We start from the raw sequence: 15,652 nt of genomic DNA on the forward strand, positions 1-15,652 counted from the left end.
TGCCATCTGAAACAAAGTGAAATATATTCCTCGTCTTCTTCGAATAAATGTAAACTATTTTTTATCTAAGAATTCTTTCATGAATGAAAGCTTTCACTTGGTATAGAGATGAGGGTTTTTCTCCGGTACAAAAAGACAAAAAAAAATCAACTTGGATTGATTTAGTGTTTAGTTCATTAATCCGTAAGCATTGAAAATCCGAATTTTGTATTAAAAAAAGTATAAATAAATAATATAAATATTAAACAACGTAAAAAAATAATTTAAATAAGTTTATTAAATTAATTATTAAAATTAGATTCTTAATTTATTAGAATAATCAATTTTTGAATTTAAATTATTAGGGTTAGGCAATGTAACCTCTTCCATCACATCACACATTCCATCTCAACCTTCCTCCAACTCACGTTTTCTCCTTCCATCACGCCGCGGCGGAAACGGCACCATAGCTTCAACCACTGCAAGGTGCAGTGCTGCCGAACGCCATCCACCATAGCGGCTTTCTCCTCGCGCGCCGCAACTCCAAGCCACTTCGCGATTCGTAGTAGCGTCGTCTGACCACCGCAGTCCTTCTCCACCCGCAATTCGCAACAGTAAAGACGACCACCGTAGCCCCTCACCCTTGCATTGGCAGTTGTGCCGCCCGATCACCGCAACGACCTCTCGCTCGCGATTCGCAGCAACCCCGTCCCTAGCACCTTCTCCTCACGGATGAAGAAGGGATGAAGAAGGGTGTCCGCATCTTCAACGTAGCTAGAAGAGGTGTTATTGACGAGGATGAACTCGTTAAGGTCCTTGATGACGGAATTGTGGTTCAGACAGCCCTTGATGTGGTTCACCTTGGAGCTTCCGACAAAAGATAGCAAGCTCATTCAACACCGCAATGTTATTGTGACCCCTCATCTTGGAGCTAGCACTAAAGAGGTTCAGGAGGGTTTGCTATTGAGATTGCAGGGGCTGTGCTTGGTGCCTTAAAGGGCAAGCTGTCCTCAACCGTTGTGAATGCTCCCATGTTACTACCTGAGGTACTCTCAGAATTGATTTTCTATGTGGTGCTAGCGGAGAATCATGGTTGGTGTTGTAAACGTGGTGTTGGTACCGTTGTATACTGGATGTTAATTTTATTAGGTATGCGGATAATTGTTTTCATTTTAAATTAGATGTTTAGTTTTTTGGATTTAATTCAAGTATATTGATGAGCGGATAATTTATACGCTTTTTGACATTGTTTTTAGTATGTTTTTAGTAGGATCTAGTTACTTTTAGGGATGTTTTTAATAGATTTTGTGTTAAAATCACATTTCTGGACTTTACTATGAGTTTGTGTGTTTTTCTGTGATTTCAGGTATTTTCTGGCTGAAATTGAGTCTGACTGAGATTTACAAGGTGACCATAGCTTGCTTCATACAAACAATCTCCGTGGGATTCGACCCTTACTCAAGTAAGGTATTACTTGGACGACCCAGTGCACTTGCTGGTTAGTTGTATCGAAGTTGTGACAATCATGAATTAAGATCAGAGCACCAAGCTTTGAAGCCATTACCAGGATTTGTTCGAGCCTGGAGATCACAATTTCGTGCACCATATATACAATTAAATTTTATTGGATATTCATTTTACTAGCTATGCGAATGGTTAATTTCATTTTTAATTATATGTTTAGTTTTTTCGTCGATGAAAGGGTTGGGTAAAGAAGAAGCGACGACATTGATGCTTGCTGTGAGAGATGGATTAATGCCAATCAGTGTGACTGGTGAAGAATGAAGTGCTGCCGATGAGAGGATTTTGGAGTGTAGTGTTGCGATGGTCAATAGGATAAGAAGAGGATGGTTAAAAATTGAAATGTGAAAAATAGGATTTTTGGTGGAGGTATCTAGGGGTAGATTTTTTTTGTTTTTAATTTTGTTGGGTCAGAATTGCAATTCGTTCACATTTTCACAATTTCTATTATTTACCTAGTGGAGCCGTTTATCTTATGCATACAATAATTCATTGGCCAATAACAAATTTTTAATAGAAATTAAATTTGTAACGAATTAATTTTTAAACAATATTTTCTAATGTGCACTATAAGAAAAAAGGCCTGTCGGCACACTTTTTCCTTGCCACGCTTTAAAAGCGTGACCAAAAGTGATCAATGGCCACACTTTTCTCAGGGTGGCAACTGATTAGTGATTTAGCCACGCTTTTTTTGGCCACGCTTCAAAAGTGTGGCCATAGAGGAAAACAGGCACGCTTTTATAAGGGTGACGACTGCTTAGTGTTTAAGCCACACTTTTTTTGCCACGCTTCAAAAGCGTGCATGTTTCTCTCTATGGCCACGCTTTTGAAGCGTGGCATAAAAACGTGTGGCTTAAACACTAAGCAGTCGCCACCCTCATAAAAGCGTGCCTATTTTCCTCTATGGCCACGCTTTTGAAGTGTGACTAGTTTATCTTCCTACGGTCACATTTTTAAAGCGTGCCCATAAAAGCCATAGAGAGAAACAGGCATGTTTTTGAAGCGTAGCGATAGAGTTCCCACAAAAAAAACATAATTAATTTTCCACCAAAATTTTTTTTAGCATTTTAATTTTTCCAAACCCTAAAGGCCTAAACACTAGTTTAATTTCCCACGAGAAGTGAGAGCCCTTTCACTCACGTCCTCCACAGCCAACCCTCTCTCCCAGCCCTTCGTCATCATCACTGGGAACCGTCATCACTAAGAACCCTGGCACCCAGCCCTCTGTCGCCGCCCTCTCTCGCGCCCTCTCTCGCAGCCCGCTATCGCAACCCTCTATCGCATCCTCAGATTCGCACTTTATCGCAAGTCTCATCCTCGGATTCGCACTCTATCGGAACCTTCCTCCTCGGATTCTCACTCTATCAGCGCTACCTCCGTCGGCGCACCCTGCATCGGCGTGCCCTCCCTCGGCGGTCACTCTCTCTCGCAAAGGTGCTAGGTGAGAACAGCATCAACGACCCCTTGATCCTCGAAGCTTCTGACCGAATCGGTGGTAGGATCTGGAAGGAAACATTCGCTGGCATCTCCATCGAGCTCGGTGCTGAATGGATTGCCGGTGTCGGCGGTAAAGTGTCTAATCCTGGTTTTTGGTTTGTTTTCTGAACTTCTTGATTTTTTTTATTTTGCTAAACTTTAAATTATTTAATTTTTTATTATGATTTTTTAACTATTTGTTCTGATTCTTTTTCTGAGCATTTGTTTCTGTTTTGATCATTTTTATGATTTTTGGTTATGATTATTTATTGTTGGTTCTGATTATTTGTTTTGATTTTTTCTGATTTTGCTAAATGGAAGCCCTGTCATCGGTGGGATCTGCATTAGAAAACTATTCAATCACTAACTATTGGTATATGAATTGTACTGATATCTTATATTAGAGTATATGAAATTTATGTTTCCAAACCACACATGCTGGCATTCTTTCCCAGTAAAACAGTATTAGCCTTTCCTCGATGTACCTTGATTCACATAGTCATGATATGGAAATGATAAAATACTCACACTACTTTATATGCACTATTACTAGGTGTCATTGGCATAGTTTTTTATTGCGGATGGCGGCTAATAGCGGTGAGCCAAAAATCCGCCATAAAGTTATAGCGGATGGCGTTGCGGAAAATGGCGGAAATGGCGGATTACCTAAAATACACATATATATGCAAAAAAACATGCAGAAAAATTGCAAATATAATAAACTATAAAATCTATCTATATAAGCAACTTTCTAGTCATAAAACATCTAATTAATATAGCAAATATAGTAGCAAATTTAGCAAATAAATATAACATCAAGTTCAAATCATAACTCAAAAGTCATAAGCAAGCCATAAAATAGAAGACATAAAACATAATAACTATAAACCATCTACATTCTAGCTCTCATCAAATTCATCCAAATTAACACGATTATTATCGTGTCCCTCTACCCCCTCATCATCCTCTGATTCAGTATCATTGAATTGAATCTCCTCTTCTTGTTCTTCTTCATTTTCAGAATCCTCTTCATCTTCAAATTCTGGTTCTTCTTCCTCTTCCACAATTACTGCATTTCCTTTTCCTTTTTTTGAAGCCTTAGACCCACTTGGTCCACCCTTTGCACCACCTCTTGCAGTTGCAGGTTCTTTTCTTTTTTTATTTTGTTGTCTTCTAGTATATGTTGTAGGCTCATGTCCTCCCATTGCTTCAAAAACAAGGTTCCAACTCAAAGTGTTGTCATCTTGATGAACCAAATCAGCATCATCATCCATATTATCGTCATCTCGAAAGGTGGCAGTCCCAATTTCTCCCACTAACCGCTCATTACACTCATCAATGTTATTGAGTGCAATAGGGTCAACTTCATCTTTAAGGTTGTACCTCTCGATGAGTTGTTGGTTATACTTTATGAAGACCAAACTCTCCATCCTTTCATGATCAAGCCTATTTCTTTTCTTAGTATGAATATGCTCAAATATACTCCAATTGCGCTCACATCCAGAAGCACTACAAGTCAAGCTCAAGATCTTGATAGCAAGGTCTCGCATGTTTGGAGCTTCATGCCCATATGTCCGTCACCAAAATGCTATAAAATTAAAATAAATTTGTCTAAGCCTTTAATCGAACTAAATTTATAAAGTTTTGTAAAATTTATAACAATCTTATCGGGTGAAATCTTTTTCCTCTGAGATTTTGCAAAGGATGATCCAAAAAGTCCATAGCCGGCCTTATACAGTGTTTGCTCCTCCAATATCTTCTCTTGCACAGCTATACTTGGCACTAATATAGTGATGCACTCAAACCATCCCTTTGTAACTTCTAAATCCAATTCAATGCGAGGATTATCATAAAACAACTCCGGATTCAGAAAATGACCAGTTGCATGCAACGGACGATGAAGTTGGCAATTCCATCTGTTGTCAACAATTTTAAAAACTTCAGAATATTTGCTCACATCATTAGAAAATGTTTTCATGATGCATTCCTTTGCCTTCTCCATTGCTTCATATATATAACCTATTGGCGGCTTCTTCTCCCCATCAACAAGTCGAAGCACCCGAACAAGAGGCCCCATGATCTTAAGGGTGTACTTGACATGATTCCAAAAGGAGGGCCTAATAACAATCTTTGTTGCCTCCCTCCCCTTTGCCTCCCTTGACAACTTATTCCTTACCCACTCATCCGAAGTGAATATTCTTCTTAGATTTCCTTTCTCCTCATAAAGCCTTTCCAAAGAGAAAAATGAAGTGGCAAATCGGGTGACTGCATGCCTCACCAATTCCTTGCCATTTGTGAATTATCTCAACATGGATAAAGTGCTAGAGTGGCTATAAGTGAAGCTAACCAAAGAAATGGCACTTTTTATGGTTTTTTGGATTAATGGTAACTTCCCAATGTCTTCAAGCATCAAATCCAAACAATGGGCAGCACACGGGGTCCAAAACAAATTCGGTCTTTTCTCCATCAGCAACTTACCGGCTAGAACATAGTTGCTCCCGTTGTCAGTTACAACTTGAACAACACTTTGCTCCCCAATTTCCTCAACAATACCATCAAGAAGCTCAAAAATTTTTTCACCCATCTTCACATAATCAGAGGCATCAATAGACTTCAAAAACATTGTCCCAGCAGGAGAGTTTACAAGAAAATTGATAATGCTCCGTTGTCTCTTATCCGTCCAAGCATCTGACATAATAGAGCAGCCATACTTTTCCCATTGTTCCTTATGACCCTTCAACAAGTCTTTGGTGTATTCTAATTCCTCATTAAGGAGTGGCACCCTTAGAGCATGATAAGTGGAGCAGGTAAATTAGGACCAAAGCTTCCAACAGCCCACAACATTTCTTGAAAACTCTTCAACCTCACTGGATTCAATGGAATCCCAGCTTGGTAGAACCACCGGGCTATGTATCGATGAACTCTACGAACCGCTTCCTTATTACATGCTTCCTTGACATTCTGTTGCCTCTGTTTCTCCTTTTTGTTTCTTGCAATGGCAGTTTCGGGTCTTTTCATAAACAAGTCCATTGGACCTCTCATAGAACTTGCCCCCCTCTAGCTGCTGCCATTGGAGTTGGATTTGGAATTTCATCAATTCCTTGAGCATCTTCCTCGGACAATCCAAAACCCAAACTATCTAAATCAAGCTCCCTAGCATTGACACTATGTTCCTCAGTGCTTGCCGGCGTAGAACTTTGTCTTCCTCGATTTTTTTTTTCTGGTTGTAGAACTCCCATAATTCAGCAATAACATCCTTTGGGACCATTTTACATCCAGCAACATTCCCAGGCTTAATCATTAAGTGCTCCTTTGCCCGTGTAATTCCTCCTCTCATAATTTTTCCACAAAAATTACATATGGTGTCATTAGTATTTTCCTCTTCTACAGCACTAACATATTTCCACTTTGGATCAATCCTAGTGGCACGGACAGCAGCTGTAGGACGAGTAGCAGTTCCAGCAGCATGGCTAGCAGAGGCAGAGGCAGGGGCAGGGGCAGGGACAGGGGTAGAGGCAGGGGCATCAGAATTACGGGCTGGTCTAGAAGTTGACATGGTGAAGGTGAACTGAGCTGAAAGGAAAAAAAATTGGAGAAAGAGAGGTTTATGAGGGAAGAGAAGGAGAAGGAGACAGTGAAGTGAGTGAACTGAATGGAAAAAAAAAAGGGAACGGTAACTTCTACAAACCAGAAAAAAGAGGAAACTGTGGTGATGTGCGGCGGTGACCACCAGCGGTGACGGTCGGCGACGAACGGCAACAGGCGGTGGCGACGGGCGGTGGCTAGGATCTGCGGTGCTGGGAGGCAGAGAGAAGAGAGAAAGAGAACAGAGAGAAAGAGCCGTTTTGGACGTTTAGAGAGGAAGGCTCGTTTTTGAACTGCAGCGGCTGAACGTGGGTTACTCTTTCATTTAGGGTTTTGCAAAATTACCCAATTACCCTTGAATTTTTTTGAAAAATCCGAAAAAACCCGCCATTTTCCACCATTCTCATGGCAGACCGCCATGGCACCACCGCAATTGCGGCGCCTTTTGCCCCGCCGTGATAAGCACGTCGCGGTGGCCTACGTATGGCAGCGAGGCCAAATCCCGCCACGCCATAGCGCCGCCATGGCCGCTATTTTAAAACACTGGTCATCAGCGTGGCAAATTAAACCATTTTCAAATTTCTGTGACAAATGTTTTACTGAATAATTAATTTCTTTGTTTAGTTAATGGTTGGTTTTCTTGAGCTTTGGCATGATTAAAAAATACAACATTTAATTGAGTGAGTGGCTAAAATGTAGCCTAATATATATAGGCTTATTTATACTTATGTTTTCTCTTTTAAGTAATGGAGAGTGATTTAGTTCAATATGATTCTTGTGCAGGCTCTGAAATATACCAGGAAACTTTGTCCAAGGCACTTACTAAGCATTTTTCTGCCAGCCTACTAATTGTGGATTCTCTTTTGCTATCTGGTGTATGTTTTGACTATATAGATGTTTTCTAGGATGATTTTATGACTCTTCCATGCTTCATTATCTTTCCTGGATTTTTCTTCTTGGTTCTGCTCAGATGGTTTCTTATTGAATTGCATTAATCCAATAACAATTTGTTTTTCCCAGGGCACATCTTTAACAGAAGTGCACAATGCTAAAGAAAGTGCAAGGCCTGAAAGAACACCTGCAGTTGCTAAGAGAAGTACTCAGGTTTCCACATCACAGCACAAGAAATCAGTCTCTAAACTAGTCTCTAGTGTTGGTGGTCAAATTATTGGTGGATCCACATTCTGTTCTCCAGGCTGTGTGAAGCTAGAGAATAATGTCGGGTCATCAAAAGGCACTATTCTTAAAAATGATATGCTGTTATTTCCACACAACCGAGTACTATCTGTAGCACGACATTTTATCATTTCATTCACATTCATATGAAGAATTTTAAAATATTTAATGAATTCGTTCTTATATATATTGTAGGTGATCGAGTAAAATTTATTCGTCACATTCATTCACCCTCATCGCCACAAACTAAGTAATTTGTGTAATGGAAGAATTATTATAATATTTTCCCTGTTTTTCTTTTGTAGGAGGGAAATACTCATGAACTAAAAGCTCCTCTTTGGCAGCATTTTAATACACTTTTTTCAAATTCACTGTCAATTTTTTTCTTTTTCCAATTCAGAGGTTTAGATTTTACCTTTCTCTATCTCCCTGTGTATTTTGCTTGTAGCTTAGTGGATATAGTGTACTTTGTGAAAGAATTGTGTTTATGGCTTCTTTCTTGTGCTCTAACCATGGATATGTTTCATGCTTTCATTGTAGTTTCCATTTATGAGAGACTAGTCAGCTTTGCTACAATATTCATTTTTGTTTCCATATCAGTTTTCTGTTTACATTGCTAATGAAACTTTTATTTGTGTCAATTTCCTATATTCCAAAAGAAATCTTGCTATACAACAATGTATATATACGCCTTGAGATTGTAAGGCGTTAGCATCCCTCAGTGATTTTTTTAATTGCGTGTATAGGTTGTCTTCGATCAGAGTAAAATGTTGCACTAGTTGTTTTCATTAAAAATGTTGAGAAGGCGATCATCGGTAATTCAGACATTCTGAAGAGTAAACTTGAAAGCTTACCACAAAATGATGTTGTAATTGGCTCACATACTCAGCTCAATAGTCGAAAGGACAAAGTGCTGTTTGATTATTGTATTATGTTAGCTAACTTCTGTTTTAGTGATCCGATGAGTTTTGAGAATATATTGCTTCTGATTTTGATGGCTCAAACTTTATGTTTCGGTTTCCAGACCACACATGCTGGCATTCTGTTAACAAAGCTTGGGGGCAATCCAGAAACATTACTTGATCTTTCTTTCCCGGTAAAATAATATTAGCCTTTCCTCGATGTACCTTGATTCACATAGTCATGATATGGAAATGATAAAATACTCACACTACTTTATATGCACTATTACTAGGTGTCATTGGTATGGCAAATTAAACCATTTCAAATCTCTGGGACAAATGTTTTACTGAACAATTAATTGCTTTGTTTGGTTAATGGTTACTTTGTGTGGTTTATAGTTCTATATTTGCTTTCATGTTGGAAAGTTTTGTTAGGAGGATTTCTTGTCTTCCTTTCTCTTTGTAAACATGATTTTATGTATAGCCATAGGGCACAGTGCTGGTCCTACGTTGTTGCAGCACAAAGGATTACTTGCTAATGTACTACAATGTTACCACATGTCCTTGTTTAGGATAAGTTCACTAGATTGCTTGATAGGAGCAAAGAAAGTCCCAAAGCAATAAAGCAACTTACTCGCCTTTTTCCGAATAGGGTGCCAATACAACTTCCTGAGGTATCACTTGTTAGATGAATTTAATTGTGCAATTTATATTGTTGCTATTTTACATTTCACGCTTTTTGATGTCGCTGATTGTCGAAAACCGTGGGTTTCTTTGTGTTTGGAAATGTCATTCCTATGCTAATATGTAATATATGTAATAAACTTGCTTAGTATGCAAGTGGGTTACATATATGATTTGCTCTTTTGCAGGTAGAATATGGTAATAAAACCAACAGTTGCATTGAGGGCTATACTTGTTGGAGGGGTTGCAGCATTCGCTAAAATAGCCGGTGCAATAAAGGCTGCAGATGGTGTAAAAATGGGTGCAGTCCAGTAGCAGCGGCTGCAATAACAGCAGCAGCAACTGCAGTTGTGGCAGGATCAAAACAAGAACAAAAGATGTTCCTCAACAGTCTCCAAAATGTATCTTTATTTGTTTTTGGATTTCTTTATGTAGATTAGTTGAATCTTTTCCCGAGTTTTATGAGAACAAAGAGAGCCATTTGTGGATTGTGATATTGACAGATGGTGAATATAATAACCACTTCAAATGTTCTGTTAGATATGGAATCATGAAGTCTTAGATGAAGCTGTACACTCAGCTGAATAGTGTGTTCTAGATGTTGTAAATTTTACTTTGCAAAGTGATGACTTTGTAGTGAATTGTTTTCTTTTTCTTTTTTTCAATTTTCCTGTACCAGTTTATGTTTGTATTTTTATATAAAGTTTATTTTAATAACATGATTTAGTTTTTGCATAATGATTAGCTATTTAATGTTGATTATGCTGGCTTTTACAATGTTAAAAGTAGTATGGAGGGTCCTAGGGAAGGGTTTATGTAGCTATTGGCACGCTTTATAAGCGTAGTCATCAACAGGCACGCTTACTAAGTGTAGCTATATATTTTCCTATCGGCACGCTTTTGAAGCGTACCCATATGTTTCTCTATCGGCACGCTTTTAAAGCGTACCAAAAACCAACCTTCTGGCACGCTATATGTACATTTTTCGGTACGCTTTAAAAGCGTAGTTATAGGGTTATACATACGGCCACGCTTTTAAGTGTGGCAATACATGAAAGCGTGGCGAAAAAGATAGTGTGCCGATAGATCGATAAAAGCGTGCCGATAGAGCAACCGGCACCCTCGCAGATATGACCCTTTCAAAAGCGTGCCGATAGCTCAAAAAACGTGGTGAAAAGTTATCGACACACTTTTTTGCACTTTTTGACACGCTTTAAAAGCGTGACAAAAGACTTATTTTCTTGTAGTGATGCTACATGCTTGCAAGAAAAACATATCTCATGTGCAGGTTGCAGACATGGTAGCATATCAAAAAATATTTTTCATTCTTATTATGTCCATACAGTACCACATATATTCTATTGTCGATTTGGTATACCAGAGAAAAATCCTATAGATAAAAATAATAACTTTATGCATTATATAATTAAAAATGTTGTTAACATGTAACCAACATTGACAGAACACCCTCAAACACCAAAATCAAATAGAGAAACTAATGGCAAAAACAACAAAAATGAAAATGTGGTAGAAATATTGATTAGTTGTACGTTTTTTATTTTGAATAATGTTATAAAAACTTGTAAAATATAATATAATAATTCATGTGTGTGCTCTCTATCCATTTGTATAGTGTAGTGTAGATACAAATTATATTTGTTCAGATGTATATATATGTGCAGAAACTAATAAAGAATAAATGATCATTTGTATTCATAAAAGATGAAAACATTGATATATATATTTACACTAAATCGAAACTAAATTTGTATCTACGCAAGATATTTTTTGTGTGACAAAAATACTCTATTTTTGGAGGGTTGAAGTGCCACATAAGGTACTTTTATCACACAGAAAGCATCTTACATAGGTACAGATTTAATTTCGATCTAATATAGGTATATATGTCACTGTTTTCCTTTTTATGGATATAAATGGTTACTTATTCGACTAATAAAATATCAAAAGTTTGGTTAGATGAGTTTCATCACAGAGACATGCTAATGAAATTTCTGCAAGTGATTTTAATGCCTAAATGAAAATCATACCTCAGATATAATATTAGTCAGTAAAAGTGTCACCGTTATTGTTGTGAGTTCTCGTTTTGAGTAGCAGAAATGATTTTTAAGGAAAAAAAAAAAGAAAAAGAAAAATTAGATTGGAAGAAGTTGGGTCAATTAATTCATCACATGGTTGCGCTGAGTAGAAAGATTTTGCCCACACATTGGAATATTTAGTCATGATGGCGTTACAACTTACACAAGATACGTCTTTATTTCCAACATAAGAGCAGCACATTATTGAGTTCTAATGGTTTTAGTTATCAGGCTTTTAAGTTTTAGCACATAATCTTATTCATTCAATGCATCTTTATATGGTACAATGAACATCAAATTATGCCAGGGTCAAGTAGATCTTACACCAAAAATTAGGCCTCCTATATTTGTTAAGAAATAATTGTAAATAAAGTGATTTAAGTATTTCATTTTGGTTTTTCTTGTTATACACTTGTAATAAAATGCAATTTTACCTATTGGGAAAAATAAAAAATAAATAAAGACATGTAGAAATAGTACTCACTCTTTTCTCTTTTAATAAAAACATTTTAAGAAAAGGATATAAAGAAAAGACAAACTGTTTTCATTTTTATAAATGATGCTATCAAAAAGAGAGGCATAATTGTAACACTTTTTTCCCTTTCTTTCTTCATATTATTTAATTTTCTTTACTTTTGCCTGCCGTATCTAGCACTTTTTCCCCTTTCTTTCATCGTATTATTTAATTTTCTTTACTTTTTCGATATCAACAATTCCTAACTATACAATGTTTTAATATTTAGGTTAGTTAATTTAATTTATATTTATGTGCCAATCCTAATTCACATCAATACTAATTATATATCTAATCATCATTAAATTTATAAATTAAACAATAATGAAGTAACTAATTATAAGTCTAATTCAGTTGGTACAAATCCATCGGAAAAAAACTTGCATATATGCATTACTATTTTTTATTTTTCACACTTTTTACATCACACAAATTTTTATTAGAAAGCGCAAAAACTTATTAATATAGCATACAAAATCTTATACATAACACAAACTTATCAATAAGCACATAAAATTAACACACAATTTTTTTTTTACATAACACATAATTTTTGCTATAAATATATCTTGTTAGTCGTGTAAGTCAATGTTCTAAATATGTAGACTTCCAAAAATTTATGTGTTACACATTAAAATTTATGTATTGTATATATTTCATTAGTATAGTATACAAATTTTTGTATATAACACATAAATATTTGTATGTTTGCACATAGTACACAAAATTTTTCTGCGAATATATTTTTTTATGTGCTGCCATTAATTTTTTTTATTATGCACTAAAATTTTAGTGATGTACTAGAATTTATGTACCGTGCGTATTTTATTGGAATAGTCTACAAATTTTTGCATATTGCAATTTAGCACATAAATATTTGCATATAGTACACAAATTTTTGCACAATGAAAAAAATCTCATGTCTTAAACTGTTGAAACTGTAATGTTGATAGTTTGATAAACCAAAAGGATTGAGAGAGAGAGAAAAAAAATGAGTTTTTCTCATTTTGAAAAGAATGAAAAAAAATCTCATTCAAAAATATTTGTTGAGTTATTATACTTTATATATCATGTACTTCTTATATACTCCCACTAAAAAAATTATAACAAGTGAGTCTATATCTACTATTGATAAAAAAAAATAATCTAAGTACCACACATAATATTTATATGTTGGGTATTGTTGTGCATTTTTATATTTTAATTTTTTAAACATTTATAAGAGAAGCGACAAGAATGATGATGATGATAATAAAGAAGGATAAGGATGAATAAAAAAAAGAAATTAAATAGTAACAAGAAGAATGAGAAAAAGAAAACAGCAGTAAAAATAACAACGTTGAAGAAGAAGAGAAGGAAAAAGAAGAAGACAGTAATAAAACAACGAAGACAGCCATGTGTCACGGTAAATTTTAGAAAGTTAGGTTTAACGACGTTTGTATAGTTTTCTGGAGTGTTTGAGAATGTTCTAGATAGTTTCGGAACGTTCTAGAATGTCCTGGAAGATCTCGAAATACCCTAGAAGGTTCTAGAAGACTCTGGAAGGTCATGGAATATTCTAGAAGAGTGTGGATGTATATAGAAGTATAAATAGTAGTATGGAATAATCTAGAAGTGTTTAAAAAATTGTGGTATGATAGATATTTATAATGAAGGTTCTAGATAATTAATCTAAACCGTTGATTAGATTTAATCCTAGCCATCCATTGAGGAGGTGGATGACTATAAATAGGGAGTGAGAGTTAGTGTGTGAGTCATGTGTGAGTCATTTGTAACCAACACTTGAGTAATAAAGTGTTCTTTCCACCAAAGCTTCCTTCCTCTTGTGTTCTCTTGTGTTATTAGCTTTCTTGCTAAGTATTGAGGGTTAGGCTGACTTGGTTTTAGCTCGAGAGGTTGAGTAAGTCCAAGTGCCGCCACGGTAGTATTGGAGTGTGTTCAAGGCCATGATAATTTGATATCAGAGCCAGGTTCGAGAGGGAGCACAAGTAGTTTGTGGGTATGGCTTCTAGTGTAACCATGGAGCATGCTGAGTCTCAAAGGGGAAAGGATACTATTCCTTCTCAATGGGGAAGCAAGAAGGTGCGCTCTTCAAGTGAGCCTAGAGGTAAAGACTCTAACTTCTTAGAAGAGAGAGTTTCTATGTTGGAGAATGTTATATCCTCTATGGATGAACGCTTCCAAAGGATAGAACATGACAAGGAGAGCCTCGAGACTCACGTGTTAAGAGAACTAGATACTTTCAAAGAAAACATGCTCCAAATCGAAGAGAAGCTTGAGAATTCCTTGAAGTTATTTGAGGAAGTTCAAGTTTGGTTCGAGGAGGCAAAATATCAACCAACCATTATAAGAGAGACGATAAAGATTGATCTGCCCAAGTCAAAGGAGTTCAAGGGCGTGAGGGACGCTCGAGAGATGGAGAGGTACTTTGAAGGCCAGTGGGTGGTCGAAGAAGCAATAAAGGTACGCACTGCAGTTCTCTACCTTTTTGATAATGCTACTTTGTGGTGGAGAAGAAAGTGCGTAGATATGGAAAAGAGTACTTGCAACATAGCCACATGGGAAGATTTCAAAAGAGATTTGAAAATACAATTCTTCCCTGAGAATGTGGTCTATGAAGCAAGAAAGAAATTGAGGGAGTTGAAGCACAAGAGTACAATTAGCGACTATGTAAAGGAGTTCACTACTCTCACGCTTCAAATCCCCAACTTAGCATCAGAGGATGCATTGTTCTTCTTCATTGATGGACTCCAACCTTGGGCAAAGCAAGAACTACAAAGAAAGAATGTTAAGGATGTCGATGAGGCTATCATGGTGGCCGAATCACTCATTGAGTATCATAGGGGAGACTCTAAACCCAAATCTTCCTCCAAACCTAGTTCTACTAAAGGTGGGGGAGACCAGGGGAAGAGTTTCTCAACCAAGAAAGAAGGGAAATACTCTTCAAAGAAAGAGTACGAGAAAAAAAAGAAGGCTTTTGTACCCAAAGGAGGATGCTTCGTGTGTAAGGGACCACACCAAATGAATGACTACTGTCCCAAGATAGGGATTCTGGCATCTATCGCCAAGGAACGAGAGGCCCAAACTCAAGTAAATGAGTGTGTTGGATATATCCAACTCATGAATGCTGTGAAGGATAAAGAGGCAAGCACCTTAGAAAAGAAAGGCTTGATGTATGTCAAAGCCTTTATCAATGAAAAATCCGTCATGGCTATGATCGACACTGGTGCTACACACAACTTCATCATGCCTAATGAAGCAAGGAGGCTTGGGTTGAAGATCACCGAAAAGAATGGCTAGTTCAAACCCATAAATACCAAGGGTGAACCTCTTAAGGGAGTAGCAAAAGGGATTGAGATGACTCTTGGTTCTTGGAAGGGTCTTGTGGATTTTTCAATAGCACCCATGGACGATTTCAAAATAGTCATCGGAAGGTGGACCACCTAGGAGGAAGGTGGACCACAAGATTGAATTGGAGTCAAAAGAAAAATCGCCTGCCTCAGCACCTTATAGGATAGCACCACCAGAACTTGAGAAGTTGAAGAAGCAACTCAAGGATTTGCTAGATGCTGGGTTCATCCGTCCATCAAAGGCACCTTATGGCGCACCAGTCTTATTTCAAAAGAATCATGATGGTTCGTTGAGACTATGCATCGACTATTGACACAAAAATTGTTGTCGGTAAGGAATTTCACAAAATATGTACGTTGCAAGTATAG

The 15,652-nt window shown here is 37.0% G+C and overlaps 1 protein-coding gene across 1 annotated transcript; it reads right to left on the minus strand.

Annotated features, from left to right (window-relative positions):
* LOC107645034 lies at positions 4,565-5,671 on the minus strand. Its single transcript, XM_021107741.1, has 2 exons — positions 5,324-5,671; positions 4,565-5,260 (listed from the first exon to the last, which is right to left on the minus strand). Exons 1-2 carry the CDS (start codon positions 5,669-5,671, stop codon positions 4,565-4,567), a joined length of 1,044 nt encoding a protein of 347 aa, XP_020963400.1.

Source organism: Arachis ipaensis, chromosome B01 (genome assembly GCF_000816755.2).
Source record: "Arachis ipaensis cultivar K30076 chromosome B01, Araip1.1, whole genome shotgun sequence".
Classification (NCBI taxonomy): Eukaryota; Viridiplantae; Streptophyta; class Magnoliopsida; order Fabales; family Fabaceae; genus Arachis; species Arachis ipaensis.